This window comes from Gopherus evgoodei, chromosome 9 (genome assembly GCF_007399415.2).
Source record: "Gopherus evgoodei ecotype Sinaloan lineage chromosome 9, rGopEvg1_v1.p, whole genome shotgun sequence".
Lineage (NCBI taxonomy): Eukaryota > Metazoa > Chordata > Testudines > Testudinidae > Gopherus > Gopherus evgoodei.
This window is the reverse complement of record NC_044330.1, coordinates 54668694-54691068: the sequence shown is the minus strand read 5'-3', so window position 1 is coordinate 54691068 and position 22375 is coordinate 54668694. Positions and strand designations below refer to the sequence as shown.

Here is a 22375-nt window from a genome sequence, read left to right as displayed (position 1 = left end):
TGGGGACAATGTATACCTTCAAGTCAGCAGCACTGCTATGGGTACCCACATGGCACCACAGTATGCCAACATCTTTGTGGCTGATTTAGAACAACGCTTCCTCAGCTTTCGTCTCCTAACTCCCCTGCTCTACTTGTGCTACATTGATGACATCTTCATCATCTAGACTCATGGAAAAGAAGCCCTTGAGGAATTCCACCATGATTTCAACAATTTCCACCCCACCATCAACCTCAGCCTGGACCAGGCCACACAAGAGATCCACTTCCTGGACATTACAGGGCTAATAAGCAATGGTCACATAAACAGCACCCTATACCAGAAACCTACTGACTGCTATTCTTACCTGCATGCCTCCAGCTTTCATCCAGACCGCACCACATGATCCAGTGTCTACAGCCAAGCTCTAAGATACCATCGCATTTCTCCAACCCCACAGACAGAGACAAACACCTACAAGATCTCTATCAAGTGTTCTTACAACTACAGTACCCACCTGCTGAAGTGAAGAAACGGATTAACAGAGCCAGAAGAGTACCCAGAAGTCACCTACTATAGGACAGACCCAACAAAGAAAGTAACAGAACGCCACTAGCCGTCACCTTCAGCCCCCAACTAAAACCTCTCCAGTGCATCATCAAGGATCTACAACCTATCCTGAAGGATGATCCCTCACTCTCACAGATCTTGGGAGACAGGGCAGTCCTTGCTTACAGACAGCCCACCGACCTGAAGCAAATACTCACCAGCAACCACTGAACACACAACAAAAACACTAACCCAGGAACCTGTCCTTGCAACAAAGCCCATTGCCAACTCTGTCCACATATCTATTCAGGGGACACCGTCATAGGACCTAATCACATCAGCCACACTATCAGAGGCTCATTCACCTGCACATCTACCAGTGTGATATATGCCATCATGTGGCAGCAATGCCCCTCTGCCATGTACATTGGCCAAACCGGACAGTCTCTACATAAAAGAATAAATGGACAGAAATCAGACATCACGAATTATAACATTCAGAAACCAGTCGGAGAACACTTCAGTCTCCCTGGTCACTCGATTACAGACCTAAAAGTCGCAATATTACAACAAAAAAACTTCAAAAACAGAACCCAACGAGAGACTGCTGAATTGGAATTAATTTGCAAAATAGACACCATTAAATTAGACTTGAATAAAGACTGGGAGTGGGTAGGTCATTACACAAAGTAAAACCATTTTCCCATGTTTATTTCCCCCCCCCACACCCACAGTTTCTCACACCTTCTTGTCAACTGCTGCAAATGGACGATTTTGATTACCACTACAAAAATTTTTTTCCTCTCCTACTGGTAATAGCTCACCTTAACTGATCACTGGTAATAGCTCACCTTAACTGATAACACCCATTGTTTCATGTTCTCTGTGTATTGTGATGGGGCAAGGCCAGATGGCTACAGTACTGAGAAACAGGTATGTTAGCCCCAGGCTAAACAAATCCCTAGGACCCTGGTAACCAAATGGCAGTTGCTCCAGGTTAATCAAGGCACCTGGGGCCAATTAAGATCTTTCTAGAAGGCAGTAGAGATAGCTACTTTAATTAGAACACCTGCAGCCAATCAAGGCAGGCTAATCAGGGCACCTGGGTTTAAAAAGGAGCTCACTCCAGTCAGGCAGGGAGGAGCCAGAAGAGAAGGAGTGTGTGAGAGGAGCTGGGAGCAAGAAGGCAAGGAGCTGAGAGTGAGAGAGTGTACAACTGGAGGATTGAGGAGTACAAGCGTTATCAGACACCAGGAGGAAGGTCCTGTGGTGAAGATGAAGGTGTTTGGAGGAGGCCATGGGGAAGTAGCCTAGGGAGTTATAGCTGTCATGCAGCTGTTACAGGAGGCACTATAGACAGCTGCGATCCACAGGGCCCTGGGCTGGAACCCAAAGTAGAAGGTGGGCCCAGGTTCCCCCCAAACCTCCCAACTCCTGATCAGACACAGGAGGAGCTGACCCAGACTGTGGGTTCCACAACAGGGGAATATCACTGAGGTGAACAAGTCCGCCAATAAGTGCAGGACCCACTAAGGTAGATATATATGTATATATCTTCCTACTGTATTTTCCGCTGCATGCATCTGAGGAAGTGGGCTGTAGCCCATGAAAGCTTATGCTAAAAATAAATTTGTTAGTCTCTAAGGTGCCACAAATACTCCTGTTCGTTTTGCGGATACAGACAAACACGGCTGCTACTCTGAAACCTTTCCCCAGTGCCTGGCTGGTGGGTCTCTCCCACATGCTCAGGGTCTCACTGATCACCATATTTGGCATCAGGAAGGAATTTTTCCCCAGGTCAGATTAGCAGAGACCCTGGGGGGTTTTCACCTTCCTCTGCAGCATGGGTCACTTGCAGGTTTAAACTAGATTAAATGGTGAATTCTTTGTAATTTAAAGTCTTTAAACCATGATGTGAGGACTACAGTAACTCAGCCAGAGGTTAGGGGTCTATTGCAGGAGTGAGTGGGCAAGGTTCTGTGGCCTGAGATGTCCAGGTAGTCTGACTACATTATCATGATGGTCCCTTCTGACCTTAAAGTCTATGAGTCTCCTAGGAAATAATAGTAAGCTCAATCCATCTCTTTTGCTTCTTGATCTTGCCAGCACTCCTCCTGGCTCCTGGGAGGGGCTCTATGTAGCTCCTTCTCCCTCCGTGTTCCCCCAAGAAGTGCAGTGAAAGCGGAAGGGTTTGTGGTTTTCTTTCACCTCCCGTTAATCAGGCAGAGGTGGGGGATTGATAGCTTCCTATGTCCTGCCCATCTTGGTCAGGGAGAGGTAATGGCAGGCAGACCAAAGTAGCTATTTTTTCTGTACAACCCTGTACTGGGGCAGATTTCTCAAGCGGGGCCAGATTCTCTACTGTATCTTCTTTCACAGATACAGATTCCTGGCAATTGTTCTGTTGGCTCATTATTGTTGTAGAGTGGTGAACACGTGTTCCTGTAAGTAGTATATGGATCATATGTTTCTCGGTTGTATCTGGGCATGAATGTCTGTGTAATCAGAGAGGTATTGCCATAAATGGATGTTATAAGTATCAGTGAAATGGATTTTATATCTGTCATCACACACCCAATCAGTAATAGAGTTCCATTAGTAGTGGATGATGCATAAAGTTGTAAAACAGTTTAATTAATAAGCTTTGATTTGGACATGATCAACATTTTCTGAAAAAATCACCTTTTGGGCTGTAATTTCCCATGCTTGGTCTGTGTCCCTGCGCTGCAAAGTACTTGGAGATGACCTAAGTATGAGCGGTGCTATATAGGTTAGAACCGTAGCAATTCAATCAGTTAAAGTCTGCTCCAAGGTATGCCCCTTGCAATCCCATGGATGTCTAGGTTACACACAGGAAGGAATTCACATGCAGGTAGAACATGAAACTACTAACAGTTACAGAAATGAGCGTTTGGCTTTGTTATCAAAACACTGACTCATTTGCCATGCTCTAATGAAGTTGTTAATAACCGGATACAGCTGAGACAGGTATCCGGGCAATAGCAAGAGGGAAAGGGAAGTATTTACAGTGGGATTATCAACAGACCTTTGTGTTGGCCTGCCTCTGCTCCCATTCACTCCAGAGATTAAACTCCCAGCACACAGCCCTTTTGAAACTCCCAGTCTTATTCCTCATAGTGATGGCTGGCTAAAGTCCTGCAGACTGAGATGATCAACCCGCTCCCCCCACGGAAGATTTGGATGCCCTCATTCCATTAATGTGGGCATTCAGATTCCTTAGGTGGCTTTGGAAATCTCTGCTCCCATGTCTGCTGGGACACAGTATATTCACGTTAAAAGGATGCTTGTCTTTCATTGTCCATGAATCCTCTGGCCTCCTTACTCCCCTTCTGCCCCATCCCGTGTTTTTCACCCTATCAGCTATATTCCGGAGCACCCACTCTGTGCTCCTCCCCAGAGCGAGGTAATGCAGAGAGATTTTTACCCATATAGTGGAAATTGTCTTCTTTAAAACTGACGGTGGGTGCAGTGATAGGATAAATTTCCTCCATATCTTTCAGTGTAAATTGGCCAGCCTTGCCCCATCTACTTTATGCTATCTGTCATACTCTGTAATTTGGCTGCTCTGTATTTTAAAAACCCACTGACGTCTTAAGAAACTACAATATAGTGCAATGGTATTTGTGTAGCATCTTTCATACTCACTATCTCTCAGGATCCTTTCCACAGTTGAATAATACAGCAACAGAGCTAAACATGAGCAGATGGAGAGAGAAATGAATACTCTGATCTTCACGCTTTCTTTCATGCTCCCCCTTATGCTTGGATATACCATACACACTCTTGTGTGCCAATCACCCACTATCTCCACATCCCTCTTTAAAGCACACATCTTCCCTCAAATCTGTCAGGGATAATTTGCATGAAACTGAACAAATGTAAATATTCTCTAATAATCCCCTACTGCAATTTACCAGAAAGAGGCCTACAAAGCTAGTAAACTTAAATCATTTGCTCTCTGCAAGAACGGTTACTGAATAGAGCTGGTCGGGAATTATTCAACAAAACCTTTTTTCACCTGAACTGCAACTTCTTGCAGAAACATATCAGTTTCAATGAAACTTTTATCAGGAAGGTTTCTTAGATCCAGGGTGGAATTTCCGGTCAAAACATGACTGCCCCCAGAATAGCCAAGAGCTCAGTGGTTTGAGCACTCACCTGGGATTTGGGCAAACCAGGTTCCAGTTCCTGCTCCATATCAGGAAACTGGCTCATCTTGTCTCTCTTTTTTTGGAAAAATTCCAAAGTGTTTTGGTTTTCACTTTGCGTGAGACCTAAAACAAATTCCAAAACCTCAACAATTTTCAGACAATGGAACTCTGGTTTCCCGCCAGCCTCCTACCAAGCTTCCCAAGGAACAGCACTTCCCCCTGATTGTGAGAGTTGATTATTTCTCCACCAGCCTTCTCTACCACAGCCTGTCCTGGTCCCTTGTCAGCATTTGTTGTCTAATTTAGGGCCAGTCCTGCTCCCATTAATGTCAATGGGGGTTTCATTTATTTCAAAGTAGGATCAGACCTTGAAACTGTAGATGCCAAGATGCATGGGCTTGTCCTATTACCTCCATGCACAGCTACAGTACTATATACATCAGAATAGTGTCTGTCTCGTTGGTAACAATAAATACAGAGGAAGAGTGAATGCACCGGTGCACTGGAGGATAGTTATTGCACATGTCAGATGCTGCAGAGGAGAAGGCTAGCACACCACCACCAGCAGCAGCATGACTTGGTGAAAGGGGAGAGGGGAAGTTCAGCCCAGATCCACAAAGGTCCATTGAGAGCAATGGAAGTGAGAAGCCTACATGCCTTTGTGGAGCTGGGCCCTAGTGCCTACAGAGTGGGGGGATTGGGGAGAGGAATCAACAGAGAAAAGGTGCATATGCTAGGCTGGGGCAAGTGATGGTTTAAAGGCCAGGTGGCTGTTATGAACTGGATCCTATAATAAATGGGAATACAGTGTGGAGGAGGGTGTGGTCTCAGTTCTTTGCCTGTGTAAGAAGGTGGCTGAAGAGGGGGTTGCAATAGTCCAAGTGAGAAGAGGCCAAGGAATGAGTAAGGGTTTCCTGAGAAGTGGAGTTGTGGCAGAGGGGCACGTGGGCGTGTTGTGAGAGGTATCCCTGATATTCAGCTTCAGAAAAGCCTTTGATACTGGAGCAGGCTGTGCTGCTCCACATTGAGTAAGGACTCCAGCAGCCTTGCCCTCCTCGGTGCCTCTCCCATCCTGGCAAACAACCTGGTGGCATTGGATCCACAGGCTGCTGCTCCTTCTCCCAATCTGCGCTGAGGCCCTGCATGCCCTCTATGATGAAAGAGCAAGGGAGACAAGATTTTTTGATCACTAACTCAGTCTTGGTTATGATCCTGTAAATCCCTTTGTAATCCTGGCAGGAGCATCAGCTGCTCTTGTAAAAAAATTTATGGGGCCGTTAAAGTGTATGAGACTGAGCTGTAAAGGGATTTATGAAGTGGGAGATGTACAGATGGCTTCATTGCAGTTTTCATCATCAGCATTGGGAATGTGGTATTTCTGCCCAAACTGGCCCTGCTAGAAGCAAGGAGCTCATCTGATATCCTTCTTGAATCTCTGACACCAGAATCATGAGCTCATTCTTCCGTCAACTGTTTTTTCACAATCACTCCATAATTGACAGGCAACTTCTGATAAACTCTTTGCTCAGATACTTGGATTTCATTGCTAATTCAGAGTGGCTCACTGGCATCGTAAAGGAGCAATGGACTCATTCAGATTCCCAAAGTACAGTCTGTCACATGACAAGAACATGACAACAGGCGAATTGTTCAGATGTCAGCTTTAGAAAAGCTTCTGTGCAGTACCTAACACCGTGGGATCCTGATCCTTGAGTGGGGCTCCTAAAGATACAAATAATAGTAATAAATACTAATAATAATGGGAACAGTGAACTAAGCAATTAAAATAAATATCAAAATAGTGGTTTGACCTGTAGCGTAAACCTTTGAGGGAAAACAGGTCAAACCAATGGAGTGGGACGGAGAGACTTTTCCCTCTCTGCTCACCCCAGACATGGTCATCTGGAAATCCTCACTGACATGGGGTCTCTGCTTAGTTGATAGATTGTAAGGTCCAAAGGGATCATCTCTTGATGGCAAAGTCTGTGCCCAGACTGGAAAACCACCTCTCCTTATATCAGCCCCCAGCAGTGACTAGCTTAGTAATGCTTCCAACTTGGCTGGGTCAGATTCGGCGGCATGCCTGCGGGAGGTCCACCGGTCACACACTTTCAGCGTACTCGCCGCCAAATTGCCACCAAAACCACACGACCGGCGGACCTCACACAGGCATGTCGCCGAAGGCAGCCTGACTGCCACCTTCATGGCGACCAGCAGGCCTCCCCCCGTGGCTTGCCACCCCAGGCTCACGCTTGGTGCGCTGGTGCCTAGAGCCGCCCCTGGCTGAGGGATAACAAATTGAAGGGGCTCACCAGGAGAACAGGGCTGGGGAGTGACAATAAAAAAGAGAGGAAATGAATGGAGACCTGGCTGCTGCTGGCTGGAATGAAAGGGGACAGTATTGTTTTTTCCAATGGATGTGTCGCCATTCCTGGGAGACAGTTATAAGAACCCAGTTATTCCAGCGCTAGCTAGCTGGGATTACCAACTACATCATGCGCAAAGCTCTTTGCCAATTAAAGACATCCACTCCTGCTGCTAACAGGACCTGGGAAGAGAAACTGTGGAGCTGGGGGAAAAGTGTGATAATTTCAAAGAATGAGAGGCAGAGAGAAAACAGAATGGACTAGAAATGGAACAGACAGGAGAATGAAAGGAGAAGATGGGCATGGAGTGAATTAAAGGAGGTGGAAGGAAAGAAAAAGAATGAGGGAGAGAAAAATCAAGAAAATATGCCACCAGAGTATGGATCAGTGAACTTTCACCTCTCTATGTTCCTAATGATATTTCCAGAGGTAGAGGCCTCAACTAGAATCAAGGCTGAGTTGTGTTAGGCACTGTGCAGACACATCATAGGAAACAGTCTCTACCCCAGTGAGCTTACAGTCTAAATAGACACAACCGACAAAGATGGGAGGGAGAAGAGAACCACAGAATGGGGAAGTGACTTGCTGAAGGGCACAAAGCAGGTCAGTGGTATGGTATTTGCCTAGTTGGTGCCCTCCTTCCCCAGGAGCTCGGGTCAAGAAGAATTCCAGAATGGTGGTGATACTGGTGTGGGGCGTACCAGGTAGGTTTAACCATAACATGTCCCATACAAGTGTGTGTAACACTGGTCTACAATTTTTGAGAGGTTGTCTGCTTCAGAGATAAAATGTGATATTTATTATGTATTTTGATGTGCGAATTCAAATATGACAATTAAAACAACTGATTGGCTACTGTTTCTAAGATATTTAAGTTTTTACATTTTATGTCTATGTATATTGTGTAGATAGTAGAGTTTTAATTATAAATTGTAAACCTAGGTCTTTTCATGTGTTTATGGTTGCTTTACATGATATTTCACCTGTCCTGTTTATGTAACACTTTAAAAATCAGCAAAAGGGTTATATAAATAAAATTTATTAGGAAACAGAAGGCAAAAACTATTATGTACATAGTTTAGTCCTATTCAGTGTCTACTTTGTGCTTCTTGGCTTGTCTCTTGTATTCATTAAATGGAGCATCTCTTGTCACTGTCCAGTAATAGTCTGCAAGCATTGATGGGCTCCATTTGCCCTGATAGCCTGCCAGGAGATTCCACTGCTGTAGTCTGGAGCCCAACAGCTCTGCCTTACTTTTGGGTAGTTCCAAATCCCTGACAAGGTCATTCAGTTCACCTTGTGTTATGAGGTGTGGTTCAGAGAAGGAGGATGGGAGAAAATGTGGGTCCTGTGACATTGATGGTTCAGGACCAGAAGTTTCATCCTCTTCCTCTTCCTCATCTGACTCAAGTGAGAATGATTCTGGTGCATCAGGAACCGGCAGTCCTCCTCCATGGGGTACTGGGCGTATGGCTGATGGAATGTTTGGATAATGCACAGTCCACTTTTTCTTCTTTGACACACCTTTCCCAATTGGAGGCACCATGCAGAAGTAACAATTGCTGGTATGATCTGTTGGCTCTCTCCAAATCATTGGCACTGCAAAAGGCATAGATTTCCTTTTCCTGTTCAACCACTGGCGATGATTTGTTGCACAAGTGTTGCAGCATATGTGTGGGGCCCACCTCTTGTCCTGATCTCCAATTTGGCAGCCAAAATAAAGGTGATAGGCTTTCTTAACCATAGTGGTTATACTGCGCTTTTGTGATGCAAAAGTTACTTCACCACAAACATAGCAGAAGTTATCTGCATGTTCACACAAGTAGGAGGCATCTCTGCTCACTTTGGCTAAACAGAAATGTGTCCCTTTGCAAAATCAAACACTGACAAAGAAGAGAGCACAACACTATATGATTTCTAGAGCTGATATAGGGCAATTTGTTCAGCAGAGTGAAGTAAGCTTCGCTATGATTGCATCATCCATGACTTCTAGGAATAACATGATGCAATTCATATCATGTATGATGCAATACCAGCTTCAGATTGCATCGTTCATTGTTTTGCCTAAAAAGCAAGTACTGTCCAAACCCAGTCATAGATTTATTCATAGATCCAGTCAAAGATGTATTTTAGTCATTTCTGGTTTAAATTGAGATCCCTTCCCTTTATAACTCACTTATCCTCTGCCATTCCCAAGTCAAGGGTTGTATATACTGACCCAATAGCATATCTTGAAAACTAGAGCCAATCAACAATTTTAAGCATCATTTTCGTTCTCAGTGACCCAGAATTAGTAAAGTTGCACTACATTTATTTCAGAAGCATTTTGGCTGTAGAGCAGTGTAATTAGAGGAGAGTAGCTGCAAATAATGTCTATTATCTGTGTTGAAGGTAGTGCTACCTGCTTCCCTTATCCAGCTGTGGAGGGTTTAATTCTAAAAAGCACCGTTTTATTATGGTATTTTAATAGCATTTGCTGGACTCATTTTTTCCACTGCCTAATGTGCACCAGATGAGAAGAAATGCCACTTGAGTAGCCCCCATTAACAGCATTTGCATCCCTGGACATGAGGATTTTGTTTTTAATTTTAACAAGTATGGTAACAAGATCTGAGTCTGATTTGATGCCCAAAGGCAGATTCCTCATCTGTCTAGAGTGCCACAGAAATTCCACAGTCCTGGCTGAGCCTGGGCAGCCCTGACTTGAGGAACATCCTCTTGGAATGCTTTTTAGTAGGCAAAACTAGTGCCTGACTATTGGTTATGGAGGCTCGTAACTCATCTTTTATCAGACCATTCAGGTTTTTGATGATAATTGCTACACTCTGTCAATTTAGAAGCAGCAACAAAACTTTCAAAGACCTTTTTGGGTAAATAAATATTTCTCAAATTATGCAGGGAGCATCATAAAATTGCCACTTTCCTTACCATAAAACCAGCTAATTGTAGTTTTGTAACTTCATTGCTGGGAGCTGAATGTGCTATATAAGCAGGAGAGCACTTGGGAAAAAATACTTATAGCTAGGGGGTTAGCTCAAGAAGCTGTGGCTTTAGGTTGTCTGGACCAAATGAAAACCCTCTTGGTGTGACTTTACCTCCTAGAATGATAGCTGCAGCATTCAGAAAAACACGGTGCTGGCAGTGTTACCAACTCTCCTGATTTTAGCACAAGTCTCCCGGTATTTGATGTTCATCTTACAGCCCCCAGATCCTGAAGTTGTGCTATTTGGTGAGAATCTCCACTTGTCTTAAAAACATCTCCAAAAGGTGTCAGATTGATAAATATTGATCTCAACCTGCAATTCTACATTGACTCTGCTGCTAATGCATTTGATATGACTTCAATAAATAAGTAATTGCCACTCTGCAGGTTCCCATGTGCTATGTGTGGACGGGTCTCAATCTGTTAATTTATAAGTAATACGTTCCACTTACCAGGAAAGGTGTAAGAGGGAAGATAATGGAGAGAAGTGAAGGACAGAACAATAAGAGCAGATGAGTGGGACTGGGGCTGGAAGGATGGAGAATGAGAGCGAGAGAGAGTGGAGTAGAAGAGCTAAGAAAAATAACATTGTAATTAACCTGCAGAGAAGTGAGAAGGTATCAGAGAGGTGCAAGATGCTCCCAAAGCCCTTTCCCTAAATACCAACTGTTTTTTTTCTCCCTTTTGCTGTCCCTCCTCTCTCTCTCATGATAAGGCTCTCCAGGGATGAAGATCTACATTGACCCCTTCACTTATGAGGACCCCAACGAGGCTGTCCGTGAGTTTGCCAAGGAGATTGATGTCTCCTTCGTGAAGATTGAAGAAGTCATTGGAGCAGGTGTGTCTCATTTCACCATTGGGTGTCTTTCCCGACCCCCCCTTCCACCCTCTCCACAACTCCTGCATCTTCCTTTCTCTTCCTCCCTTTCATTTTACATCCGCTCATAGCTCAGAACAGACCAACTAACTCATTCAGTTAAAATAAAAAAAGGTTCACACTTAGGCCTACAGCCTGAGTTCTGAATACTCTTCTGAGGTTTGGGAGGGTTTGGTTAACTTACTAATTCATTGATCTTAGTGCTTCTTTGACCTCTTGGTTTAACTTTCAGAAAATAACAAGAGAAAGTTGGACCTCTCTCTCGCTCTCTCTCTATCACCTGAAGAATTTGTAGTATTATTGTTAAATTACTGTTTTATGCCAGTAGAATAATAATAGAGAAAGTGAGAAGTTGTGAGGAAGATTCAAAGAACCAATTGATTGTTTCAAATTTGAGGTCAGATTAATCTCACTGCTTTATGCTGCTCTGTCAATGCAAAGCAGCTGCAAATCTGACTTAAACATGAACCATTCTAGTGATCTGTAGGTGTCATTAGCTTCTGCACAAGAGATCTATAATTTAGGCTACCCGTTATTTGCTCTATAATACATTCAAGCTAGGTAGTTTTACATCTGGGGATTGGAGAACTTTAAGGGATACTATCAATTAGTTTGAGGCCTAAAATTTATATATTGTTAAAAAGAAAAGGCAGGACAGGGTCAAGAGGTTATAGAACATCATAACTTGAGCTGTTTGGTAAACTGGAGATTTTTGCATGGAAAATTTTGGCTCATCATTCAAAGAAACCCAAACTGAAAAGGCTTCAGTTTTCAACAGCTGAAAAGTTTCTGTTTTAAGGTATTTTTTTTTAATTTCTGATGCAAAATCAGAAATTATCAAAGACAGCAGATACTTTCCAAGGAAACAAAAAATGTGAAACTCCAATTTTCTGACAAAAAATAATGTTGACGAAGACTTCTCCACCAACCCTAATGATAAGATAGATATGGATCTATTTCAAATAAACCTCATTATTTTGGATGCAAACTTTCCCCTGTAGAACTGAAACCCCTATGAAAAAACAGCATTGTCCCACTAATGTCCATGTAAAACAGGAAGTTAAACTTGACTCTAAAAAGTGAAACTGACCCACTTACTTTCACATTCCAAGAGAAGTGAAATGCAAAAAAGAAACTGTGTCAATTATAACATTTTAGATTTAGGAATCCTTTTGTTTTACCGATATCTTAGGCTCTGATCCTGCGTGTTCTTTTGCACAGATGAACCATGGCATCCACACAAAGCTCCATTAACTCTGGAAGAGTTGCATGGGGATGCAGGGCTGTATCCAGGTAGAGCAGTTTGTAGACTCAGGAATATTCTTAGTAGCAGAGGAGTGGATGCTTTTGACACTGCCCCTTTAAGAGGAGGATGACAAATAGTATTAAGAGGACACTATTTAAGTGTGCATATATTTCATCCAATCAGATTGGAGCCTTGGCAGCTATATGATACTGCTGTTCTTTACCATGCTTTGTTGTGATGGAGAAGGAGGAGGTGGTTGCAACTGATATTCTTGCAATTGCAGGGGAGTTTGGAGAAGTGTATAAAGGACGTCTGAAACTGCCGAGCAAGAGGGAAATCTATGTGGCCATTAAGACATTAAAGGCTGGCTACTCTGAGAAGCAGCGTAGGGACTTCCTGAGTGAGGCCAGCATCATGGGACAGTTTGACCACCCAAATATCATTCGGCTGGAAGGAGTGGTGACCAAAAGCCGGCCAGTCATGATCATCACAGAGTTTATGGAGAATGGAGCTCTGGACTCCTTTCTGAGGGTAAGGAAGCATGATGGCCTCATTGGCTGCTCATCTACAATAGCACTGGAATGGAGTCACGTTCGTTGGAATTGAGTCATGCTGTGTTGTAGAAGATCCATTGAGGTCAAACATCTAGCAGCTGGGCTCATGGAGGACGTGGCCTCCAGGGGGAACCCTAATAACTGACCTAAGAAACAATATCGAGAGAGGGCGAGATTCTCAAACATGCCTAAGGGATTTTGGAGCATGAATCCTGTTGTCTTTCAGTGAGGCTTATGATCCTCAATCTGAAAATCTCCCCCAGAGGCCTCAACAAGAGGAAGGGGTTGCTGTGCCCACTACTACAGAAGGGGAAATGAAGAAATCCATGAGAGGAAAGGCCAGTTTTTGAATGAAAAGATAAACCATAACTCTGAGGGTTGGGGATTCCACTCCCATCAGGAACCACCCCAAATAAAAGTACTTTGCTACTGCCTGGGGACCTGATCATCATGCTAGGTAGGTGAGGTGAAGGGAGGCAAGTATAGGAAGCAGGAGAGGCCTTGCAGGGACTGGTAATGTTAGATCAAAACTGAGAACTTCTGAATCACTGAGGCATGGGCAGCTATTTGAAGTGGTCTAGAACTGGAGGGAAGGGGAGGCGGGGGCATGACCAGAATTAAAGAAGTGCCCTTTTATTTTCTTACTACATATTTGAAGCCAGCTTTGAGTATTTTTAACATCAACTTGTAGCATCATGGAGCATCCATGACAAGAGGTCCGCTGTGTGACTCCAAACACTGCTCTTTTGTGAACAGTGTTCATCTCATTACGGGATCTGAGATCATCTGGAGGAAGCAGCTGCAGCAACAGTATTAATCCTCACGCAGCAGGGAAACCATCCATTGTTCTTTGTACTGGCATCTTAGGTGGTGTGTCCTAGGGGTCTGGAGGCAGCTCAAAGGCAATCTGACCCAGAGCTCTGGTGCACACCTCTCTAGAGGTTGAGAGGTAGGGGAAGGAGGTGCAGGAGAGAGGGAGGGAAAAGAAGCCAGGGAAGGAGAGACAGGAAAAGAAGAGGGAAGGAGAGGAGAAGGGAAGGGTAAACATTTAGGCTGAGATTTTCAAAGGGAGTTGGAAGAATGATTAATGGGAACTGAGCATCCAAATCCTGTTAATGCCACTTCTCTCCAATGCTCAGAAGCAGGTAATTTATATATCTAATTTCAGTCTTGATGTAAAAATAGCATCGCTAATTGGTGCATCAGCTACTTGGAAAGATAGCAAAGTAGGTCATCAGTGTCCCTCCATGGGGGCCAGACCAAAGTAGCGAAATACTTGAGGGCCCCAGAGACAGACTGACCCTTGTGTGCATGCACAAAGAGTCGGGAGGGAGACACTGTTGAGAGATGCCTTGCACCCCCATGCAGGTGCCTGGAACAATTGCAGTCCCTATACTTTCCAGAACTGACAGATTGCTCCCTGCTGTTGGCATCATCCTCATAGAGGCCCCAAAAAGGGAGAGGGAGGAGGTGCCCTCTAATAAGATGGCCACATTTTCCACATGATAGACTCTGACATCCGTCTTCTGGGAACGTTGACCTTTATGTTCTCTATGGAGAGTCCTGAATTTGAATGGTCTTTCCCTTCCCCTGAGCCCTGTGTCCGTGGGAAGGCCTAGGAAAGCCTGATTTGCTTTCTCTTGTTCCATAATGTGGGTTGCCCAGAATCTAACGCTTTTTTGGTGGGGGTCAGGGGAGGCAAGAATTGAAAAGAGAGAAAAAAAATGGCCTGAAAAATAAAAAGATTCCCAGAAGAGTTTTTAAATTTTAAGAGACAATGGAGCTAGACACAGATTTTTAGAGATTACTTTTTCCTAAATTAGTTAAAAAAAACCCACACCAAACAACAACCACCACCTGATCATCATAACATCAAACACAACAGAAACTGGACTGTCAGACTGAAAATGTGCTAAATGGGAGCTCGATGGTTGTTGTTCATATCACAGTAATGTCTGGAGGCCTCAGCCATGCTCAAGTCCCATAGCGCTAGGTGCTGTACATGCACCTAGTGATAGTCCCTGCCCCAAGCAGCTTACAGTCTCACTACATAGGAGAACTGATTGGCCCAGAGTCACAGGTTTGTTTGGATAATGGAGTTATCTGTTACCCCAGGAATAGCTGGATCATTCTAATTATGGCATCTGCTTTATGACCGCAGCAAAACGATGGGCAGTTCACAGTCATCCAACTGGTGGGGATGCTCAGGGGAATTGCTTCGGGAATGAAGTACCTTGCGGAGATGAACTACGTGCACCGGGACCTTGCTGCCAGAAACATCCTGGTCAATAGTAACTTGGTGTGCAAAGTGTCTGACTTTGGCCTCTCACGCTATCTGCAAGATGATACCTCTGACCCAACCTATACCAGCTCCTTGGTATGTACCTTCTGCCCTGCTGCATGCTCCCCCTTTCCCGATCTCACTTTGCTTCCACAAAATCACATTGCTTCCTGGGGCCTTTCCCACTTCAGGGGCAGTTCATTACAGCTGGATCCTGTGGGGAGGGTTACAAAGGGCAGTGAGTTGCTCAGGTCCCACCGAAAGGGGGAAGTAAATAGGAGCAGCTTGGTGGGCAAGTGGGAGATCCTTGAGGGCTCTTCTATTTCTTGCCCTGGTCTTTATAAATCCCAGTCACAACCCTGCTGTGGAATTTAGGGCTGTAGGCCCGTTGCAGAACAACATCAGAGCTCAGGCTGATGGAATGGTGGGATTGTAGATTCCAGTGTTAATCTGCAATAGCTTCTTTGGGCTGCATTTACAAAGATATTTAGGTGCCTAAGGATGCAGATAGGAACTCAGTGGCATTTTCCAAAGTGTGTGGGTGAGTTTGGTGCCCATCATCATCTCAAACACACTTGTAAATCTGGCCCTTTCTTGCCACTTGCCCTTCAGATGACATTAAAGCATCCTGTGATTTGTTTCTCTCATGCTTTGAAAGGACAACAACTGTTTTCTTTCTTTTTGTACCTCTCCCTGCCTTCTCTCTGTGGCGCTCCTTTCGTCATCATCCTTTCTTTCTCTTTTTCTCCCCTTCCCTTTCCTATTCCTTCTCATTGTTTTTTCTCTCTTGTCCCCTCCCTCTCAGTTTTTCTGTGCTCTTGGCTACTTTTCAAATGAGAATTTCTCTCTCTTCCATTAAATGGGCAGGGAAGGGGTGAACAGTGGGGATCTGGGAAGAGGTGCAGAAGGGGAAGCACAAGGAAGACTGATTGCATATAGGAGGTGTTTTAAGTACAGCTGCAGTACCACTCTAATCCTGAGCTATCTTTCTCTGCTGGAAATTGTTCCGGGCATTAATTAAAGAGACAAATCTAATCCAAGCTCCACTATTCCCCAGTCACTATTCTCTTGCTTAATTAACTCATTTGTAGGTAATCCCAGTTCTCCCCTACTCCCCCATTGTCTCCTCGTTCACTTGCGGTAGCCTAGCACTCTCCACTTGGTGCCTGCAGTAGGGAAGATAACAGAACCCTGGTCTCTTCTAGAACATTCTTTTGGAATCATTCTGCCATCAGGAACTTGACCTCTGGATACTGTCGGATTCTGTCAGAAATGTGGGGGTGGGGGTGGGGAATAAGAAGATACTTGGGTGATTGTCATATTTGGAGTGAATGAAATAAATAAACCACATGTTATGCTAAGATTCAGTTTATAAATACCCACAAAGGGTTAATAAATGATTGATAGATGTCATAATATACTACAGACATGAGTCATGTATAGATGGTTATAAGTGCCTCATCAGTTGCTGTAACAGCTGGTTATAAAACATGGTTACGAGCAACCTGTTGGACTGTACCACAATCTGTAAGAATTGATTAATCATTTATTAACCCTTTATAAACCATAGTAGTAATAATATGATCTGCACATGCCTTGGAGAGTGAAAACAAGGAGAACACAGTTTTTATTGGCAGCAATAATAAAGGGATTGAGGATTGTAGATCAGCAACAAAGCAGGCCACATCTATGTTGCTCAATAAGTACAATTTAAAATATCAGAGGGGTAGCTGTGTTAGTCTGTATCCACAAAAACAACTAGGAGTCTGGTGGCACCTTAGAGACTGACAGATTTATTTGGGCATAAGCTTTCATGGGTAAAAACCCCACTTCAGATACATGGAGTGAAAAATTACAGATGCAGGCATAAATATACTGACACATGAGGAGAAGGAAATAATTTGTAATTTTCACTCCATGCATCTGAAGAAGTGGGCTTTTTACCCACGAAAGCTTATGCCCAAATAAATCTATCAGTCTTTAAGGTGCCACTGGACTCCTTGTTGTTTTTGTACAATGTAAAATATAAAGATTTTTTAAAATAAAGGATTAAAGCGACTTCAGTAGGAGTTTGCCTGAGCAGTGAACTTACGGGTTTGGTCCAAACCACTGAGATTTCAAATCAGTAACAAAATACGTGTGCAGGCTTGACCTGTGACAAAAGCACTCTAAACTGAACAATTTCTCCTTTGTCTTCTTGTCAAGTCCTCTGTTCAGAGTGCCGGGTTGTTCCCCAGCTCCAGCATGGAACTAACCTATGAATTGAACCTCCTTGTGGCTAGGGAGCTGCTGTAGAATTCAGAGGGACAGTTTTGACCTTTGAAGCCTGAACTGGTTTGGGGAGTGGCTCTCAGAGAGCCCACCTTTCTCATGTGGCTGCCGTTATGATCAGCGGAGCTCCCTCAATTCAATCAGGAGGGAGCTGAGGATGTAGTGATCTCTGTGAAGGCCTCTTGGCACTGAAATCCACACCTCCCCTGGTTGCATCAGAGCCTGGATTTGTGAACTTTCTGGCCATGCTGCAAAGAACCCCCCGCCCCCTTTTGCATAGGGACACAGATCAAGTCTTTATGAGCTATGAGGAAATGCCTGCTGGGTAGAGGGATTGTTGTCATACTGGGCCAGACGGTTGGCCCACTGCATGGAATCTGAATTATAGTGTGTAATGTAATTTGTGGCAGAATGCACTTGTGAGATGAGCACCTTTTGGATGTGATCAAATAGAAGTAAATACAATAAAGAGAGACACCAAATGTAGGAAACAGAGGTAGCTGGGAATGTGGCCCATTAATGTCAATGGAACTAAGCCAACTCACAGAGGCTTTGGGTCTGGGCCAGGGTCCGGGCTTGCTGCTCTTGACTTAAATGGCAATGCTGCCTAGTAAGGAGCACGGATTGTGGCATATTAAGTCAAACAATGTCATCTGAGATAACATGCCCGGCACTAGCTGCTGGGGAAAGGCTTGAAGTGGCCTTTCCCACCTTTTGAGATAAAATGGATTCTCTCATCTGTGTTTATATTTAATTTATGCCATACTAGGCCTTCCCAGCAGCCGGGAAATGATGCTCTGTCTGCAATTACATCACTGCCTCCCACAGCAGGTTTTAGGCTCTGGGGAAAAGGTTGGAAAAACAAGCTGGCAGTCACTTTCTCAGTTTGTAGTTATTTAACTAGTATTTTTGCTATCCGTCTTTAAAGAGCACCTGACACTTCATGGATGGCTATGGAAAACATTAGTGCGAAACAATTTCTGAAATGATTCAGCCCAGAGTAAATACCAGACGTATTCTGCATTTTCCCTACCTCCCCCATTATTTTAACTATTACTGGAGTCATTTACATGGAAATGTGATTGTTCTCCAACAGTTCATATGCTCCTGCTGCTTATTCCCCACTGAAGTTGTAACCCTCTGAATGTGACATCGTAATTCTTGCCAAGGTAACAAGAAATGATGTCACAAGCAGAATTATGGGGCAGATTCTCCATGGAGCTGGGACACTTTAAATCAGATGAGGATCTTGCATTGTATTGTCTGGTGGAAAATAACCAAAGGTAGATGAATGCTTAAGAAATGGAGATTCTGTTTTCATGTGTTGATAAGAATCAGGGTTCTAAACCTCCTTCCCCATGAAAATGAGCTATTCTAAACAGAATGGTTTAGGACCTTTCCCATGGGATTTTTTAATACAACCTCATAGGTTCAAATCAGCAGCAGGAAAAAGGAGGGATCCTTCCCTGGAGCAGCTTTGACCTCTTCTGGTCATTTTATTGCAATAGTTGAAATGATTTTCTGGGACTAGGGGTGATAAGATTTGGGTGTAGCTTCCCCTTAGTGGTTGAGCGTAATAGACGTTTAATGGGAGTTATTCAGATGTACACTGAAGGGGAAGGAGACCCTGGTCTACAACATTCTATATCTTTTGCATAGAGATCTGAAGGCCTCTATGGTAAATCCCATATATAGGGGAAATCTGTTCTCTATAAATCACAGTTGCAATAATGATGATCTAATTGAAGTAGGATTCACTGCCATTATGAGAGCATTCTCTCAGGGGCCAATAACTTTCTGGAAAAAAACAATTACCCTTTGCACTGAAATTTCTCTTGCTTCCTAGTCCACAGGTGTCTGAATTTGGAAATGTGGCTAGAATGACATGGAGCAGTCTGTGGGGTAGCTGAACATGAAGAAGTGTGGGTCTGAGTATCCAGTGCCTTGTGATTGATGCGTTTATTAGGCCTGCGCAAAGTGGGAGTACAGTGCTACTATCCGGATTTGATAGCCCTTTATGCCCACTTTGCACTGGGGTAAATGATGACACACGATGGAAGGTAGTGGAGTGTCAGTCCCACATCCCTGTGGCTTTCTTTCCTTTGTTCTTTATGACTAATGATCGTTTATTCAAAACCAGGATCTTTTGTTACTTTGAGAATCCCTCTGTTCTTTTACAGCACCCCAGATGAAGTTGGAGGGCCAAATTCTCAGCTGGCATAAATTGCCACAGCCCCACTGAAGACAAGGGAGCTGTGTGGATTTACACCAGTGAAGAGTTTGACTCATAATGTCCTGGTTGTGACACCAAAGTGCTTTTCCGTGGAAATGATGTTGATATGACAAGCAATTTGCTGTATCCGCGGCTGCTGGTTGGGACTAGATCCCGGTTGACCATCCCAGCAGCAGGAATGATTCCCTTCCCTTTCTTTGCCATGGCAGCTCAGAGAGACGTATTTCAATATGTGGAGTGAACGTCAACTAAATGAAACCGGCATTGCCCCAACATCATGTTTTTAATTTAAAACCAAGTGATGAAAATACCTGCTAACCCTCAGCTGGTGCAAGTGCTATTCATGGCAAGCTGTCATCTCTGCACCAAGGGCATATGCTCTCATCCCTCACCCCTTCCCTGCCACTGTCCCCAGGAAAGGGGCCTGAAGACAGGGAAGCGTACGTGCTTCATGATGCAAAGCAGCCCAGGGTGTAGAAGTGTCACTCAGGGTAGAACTCTGAAGGCTGAGGTTTCTACTTTACATGCAAGGAGGAGCAAGGAGGCAGCTGTTGCTGCCAGCCTTTGACGTCTGCTTTCAGGCTTCGGGAGACCAGAGCACCTACAAGTTCTCTGTGGGAAATGCAGAGTCCTTTTAAACACCCGAGTGCACATTCATTAGCATTCATGGAAGCATCTAACATAGTATTCCTAGTGCAGGTTTGCCGGATGAGTTAACCCTTTCATTGACGGAGTCAGTCAACAAAATGCCAGCAATGCTAAAGGCCAGAGCAATCTGTGCTCCCATCGTTTAGGTGCATTTGCCATATATGGTAGCACTCGATTAACATAAATTTCCCCACCCTAAAACTGTCATAGGGCACATCCCCTTCATGGCTTTAGCCTCACTGGAGTGGGAAGGGAATAAGTTTGGCAAGTACTTCATTCTTACCTGTTGCTTGTGAAGGGAGGAGGGCCGGGGTTTGACTTCAGTTGTACAAGTGCAAACATGGAGTAATTCAATTAATTTTACTGCAGTTTCTCTGGATTCACACTGGCATAGGTGAGTTTCTATCTTTCAGATAAACTGTTGTCACATAGGTAGGGTCCTACCAAATTCATGTGAAAAACTCAGCACAGCCTGTGAAATCTGATCTCCCCCATGAAATCTGGCTATTTTAGGGGGTTGTGGTATTGCCACACTTACTTCTGAGCTGCCTTCAGAGCTGGGTGGCCAGATAGCAGTGAGTGCTGGCTGTGCACCCAGCTCTGAAGGCACTGCCACTACCAGCAGCAGTCCAGAAGTGAGAGTGGCAGGACATGGGGGTGTTGTCACTTTTTGGGGGGGCAGATGGGCTGGCCTTACGAGTGGGTGATATAGGTGACTGCCCAGGGCACTATGGTTGGAGAGAGTGCTGTAGTCACCCTCTCATAGGCAGCCCAAGGCTTTTTTGCATCCCAGCTCTGGAGAGGGGCAAGGTTTGGGACACCCTGGCCAAGGGCTCCTACCATGCACTGGGCTCCAGCTACTAGTCCCGGCCATACTGTGGAGGTACAGGCCTTTCTCTTCTCCTGCACGGGCCACTACCGGGGCCAGGTCAGACCAACTTCCTCTGGTGGCACAGAAGTAATGGTTCCAATGCCATACTGTGCCACCCTCACTTCTGTGCTGCTGCTAGCAGCGGCACTGCCTTTAGAACTGGGCTTCCAGCCAGCAGCCGCTGCTATCTGGCCACCCAGCTCTGAGGGCAGCACCGAAGTAAGTGGCAATACCACAACCCCCTAAAATAGCCAGATTTCACAGGGGAGACCAGATTTCACAGTCCGTGCCACGTTTTTCACATGAAAAACCTGACGTGAGAACAACAGTTTATCCAAAAGTTAGAAACTCACCTATGCCAGTGTGAATCCGGAGAAACCAGCAGTGTCACAGAAAGAAGAGTGGCAATATTGTGAACCCCCGGACCTCCTTTTGGGTCAGGACCTCCACATTTACAATACCATGAAATTTAAGATTTTATAAATCCTATGACCGTAAAATTTACCAAAAGGAACCATGAATTTAGTAGGACCCTACACACAGTGGCGGCTCCAGGCACCAGCGCTCCAAGTGCGTGCCTCGAGCGGCAAGCTGCAGGGAGTGCCCTGCTGGTCCCTGTGAGGGCGGCAGTCAGGCAGCCTTTGGCGGTGTGCCTGCAGGAGGTCTGCCAGTCCCGCGGATTCGGTGGCAACTTCTCAGTGGGTATGCCAAAGCCACGGGACTGGCAGACCTCCTACAGGCAAGCAACTGAATCCGCGGCACCAGGGACCTGCCGCAGGCATGCAGCTGAAAGCCACCTGACGGCCGTGTTTGGGGCGGCAAAAAAGCTAGAGCTGCCCCTGCCTACACACGTGGTTTGGAATCTCAGCTACAAGGTCTGCAGCCAGACCACCCTGTGTTATGATGCTTTCAGGTGCCATGAGCTAAGTTACAGGGTCAGACTGGCTCAGCAATTGTGTGAGAGACCTTTCATGAGCAGCTTGGAAGGGAATGCCATTAGTAACTCCTGAGATGTATCCTTGATGCTGATTGCTTGGTTCTGATCTCACTTACACCAACATAACTCAATCAACTTCACTGAGAAATGAATGAGGTCCTGAGTCTTTTCTAAAGTAATGCCTAGCACTGTAGCATGAGGCAGCATGCTGCTGAAATTGACATCTTCTGGATGAGATTAAAAATGGAAGTCCTGATCGATCTCCTAGTGCTCTTTGTGATCTCAGGGGTGATAACCCTGCTATCCTAGCCAAATGCCAGCTCATGCACTTGCATTGGATCTCAAATTCTTTCTACTGCACTGGATCTAATTCTTCCCCTCCTGTCCTACGAGGATACGTGCAACGTT

General features: G+C 44.8%; 1 protein-coding gene across 5 annotated transcripts in view; it reads left to right on the top strand.

The window, feature by feature from the left end:
* EPHB1 (EPH receptor B1) overlaps positions 1-22375 on the top strand; it is a 356755-nt gene that overhangs the window by 299634 nt on the left and 34746 nt on the right. For all 5 annotated transcript variants that reach the window (XR_004002015.1, XR_004002017.1, XR_004002016.1 and 2 more), the window contains exons 10-12: positions 10765-10887; positions 12456-12703; positions 14888-15103. Coding sequence is in view for 2 of the 5 variants with exons in the window: in XM_030575683.1 (XP_030431543.1) it covers positions 10765-10887; positions 12456-12703; positions 14888-15103 (587 nt within the window). In the remaining 3 variants the exon portion in view is untranslated. The remainder of the gene's footprint in view (positions 1-10764; positions 10888-12455; positions 12704-14887; positions 15104-22375) is intronic.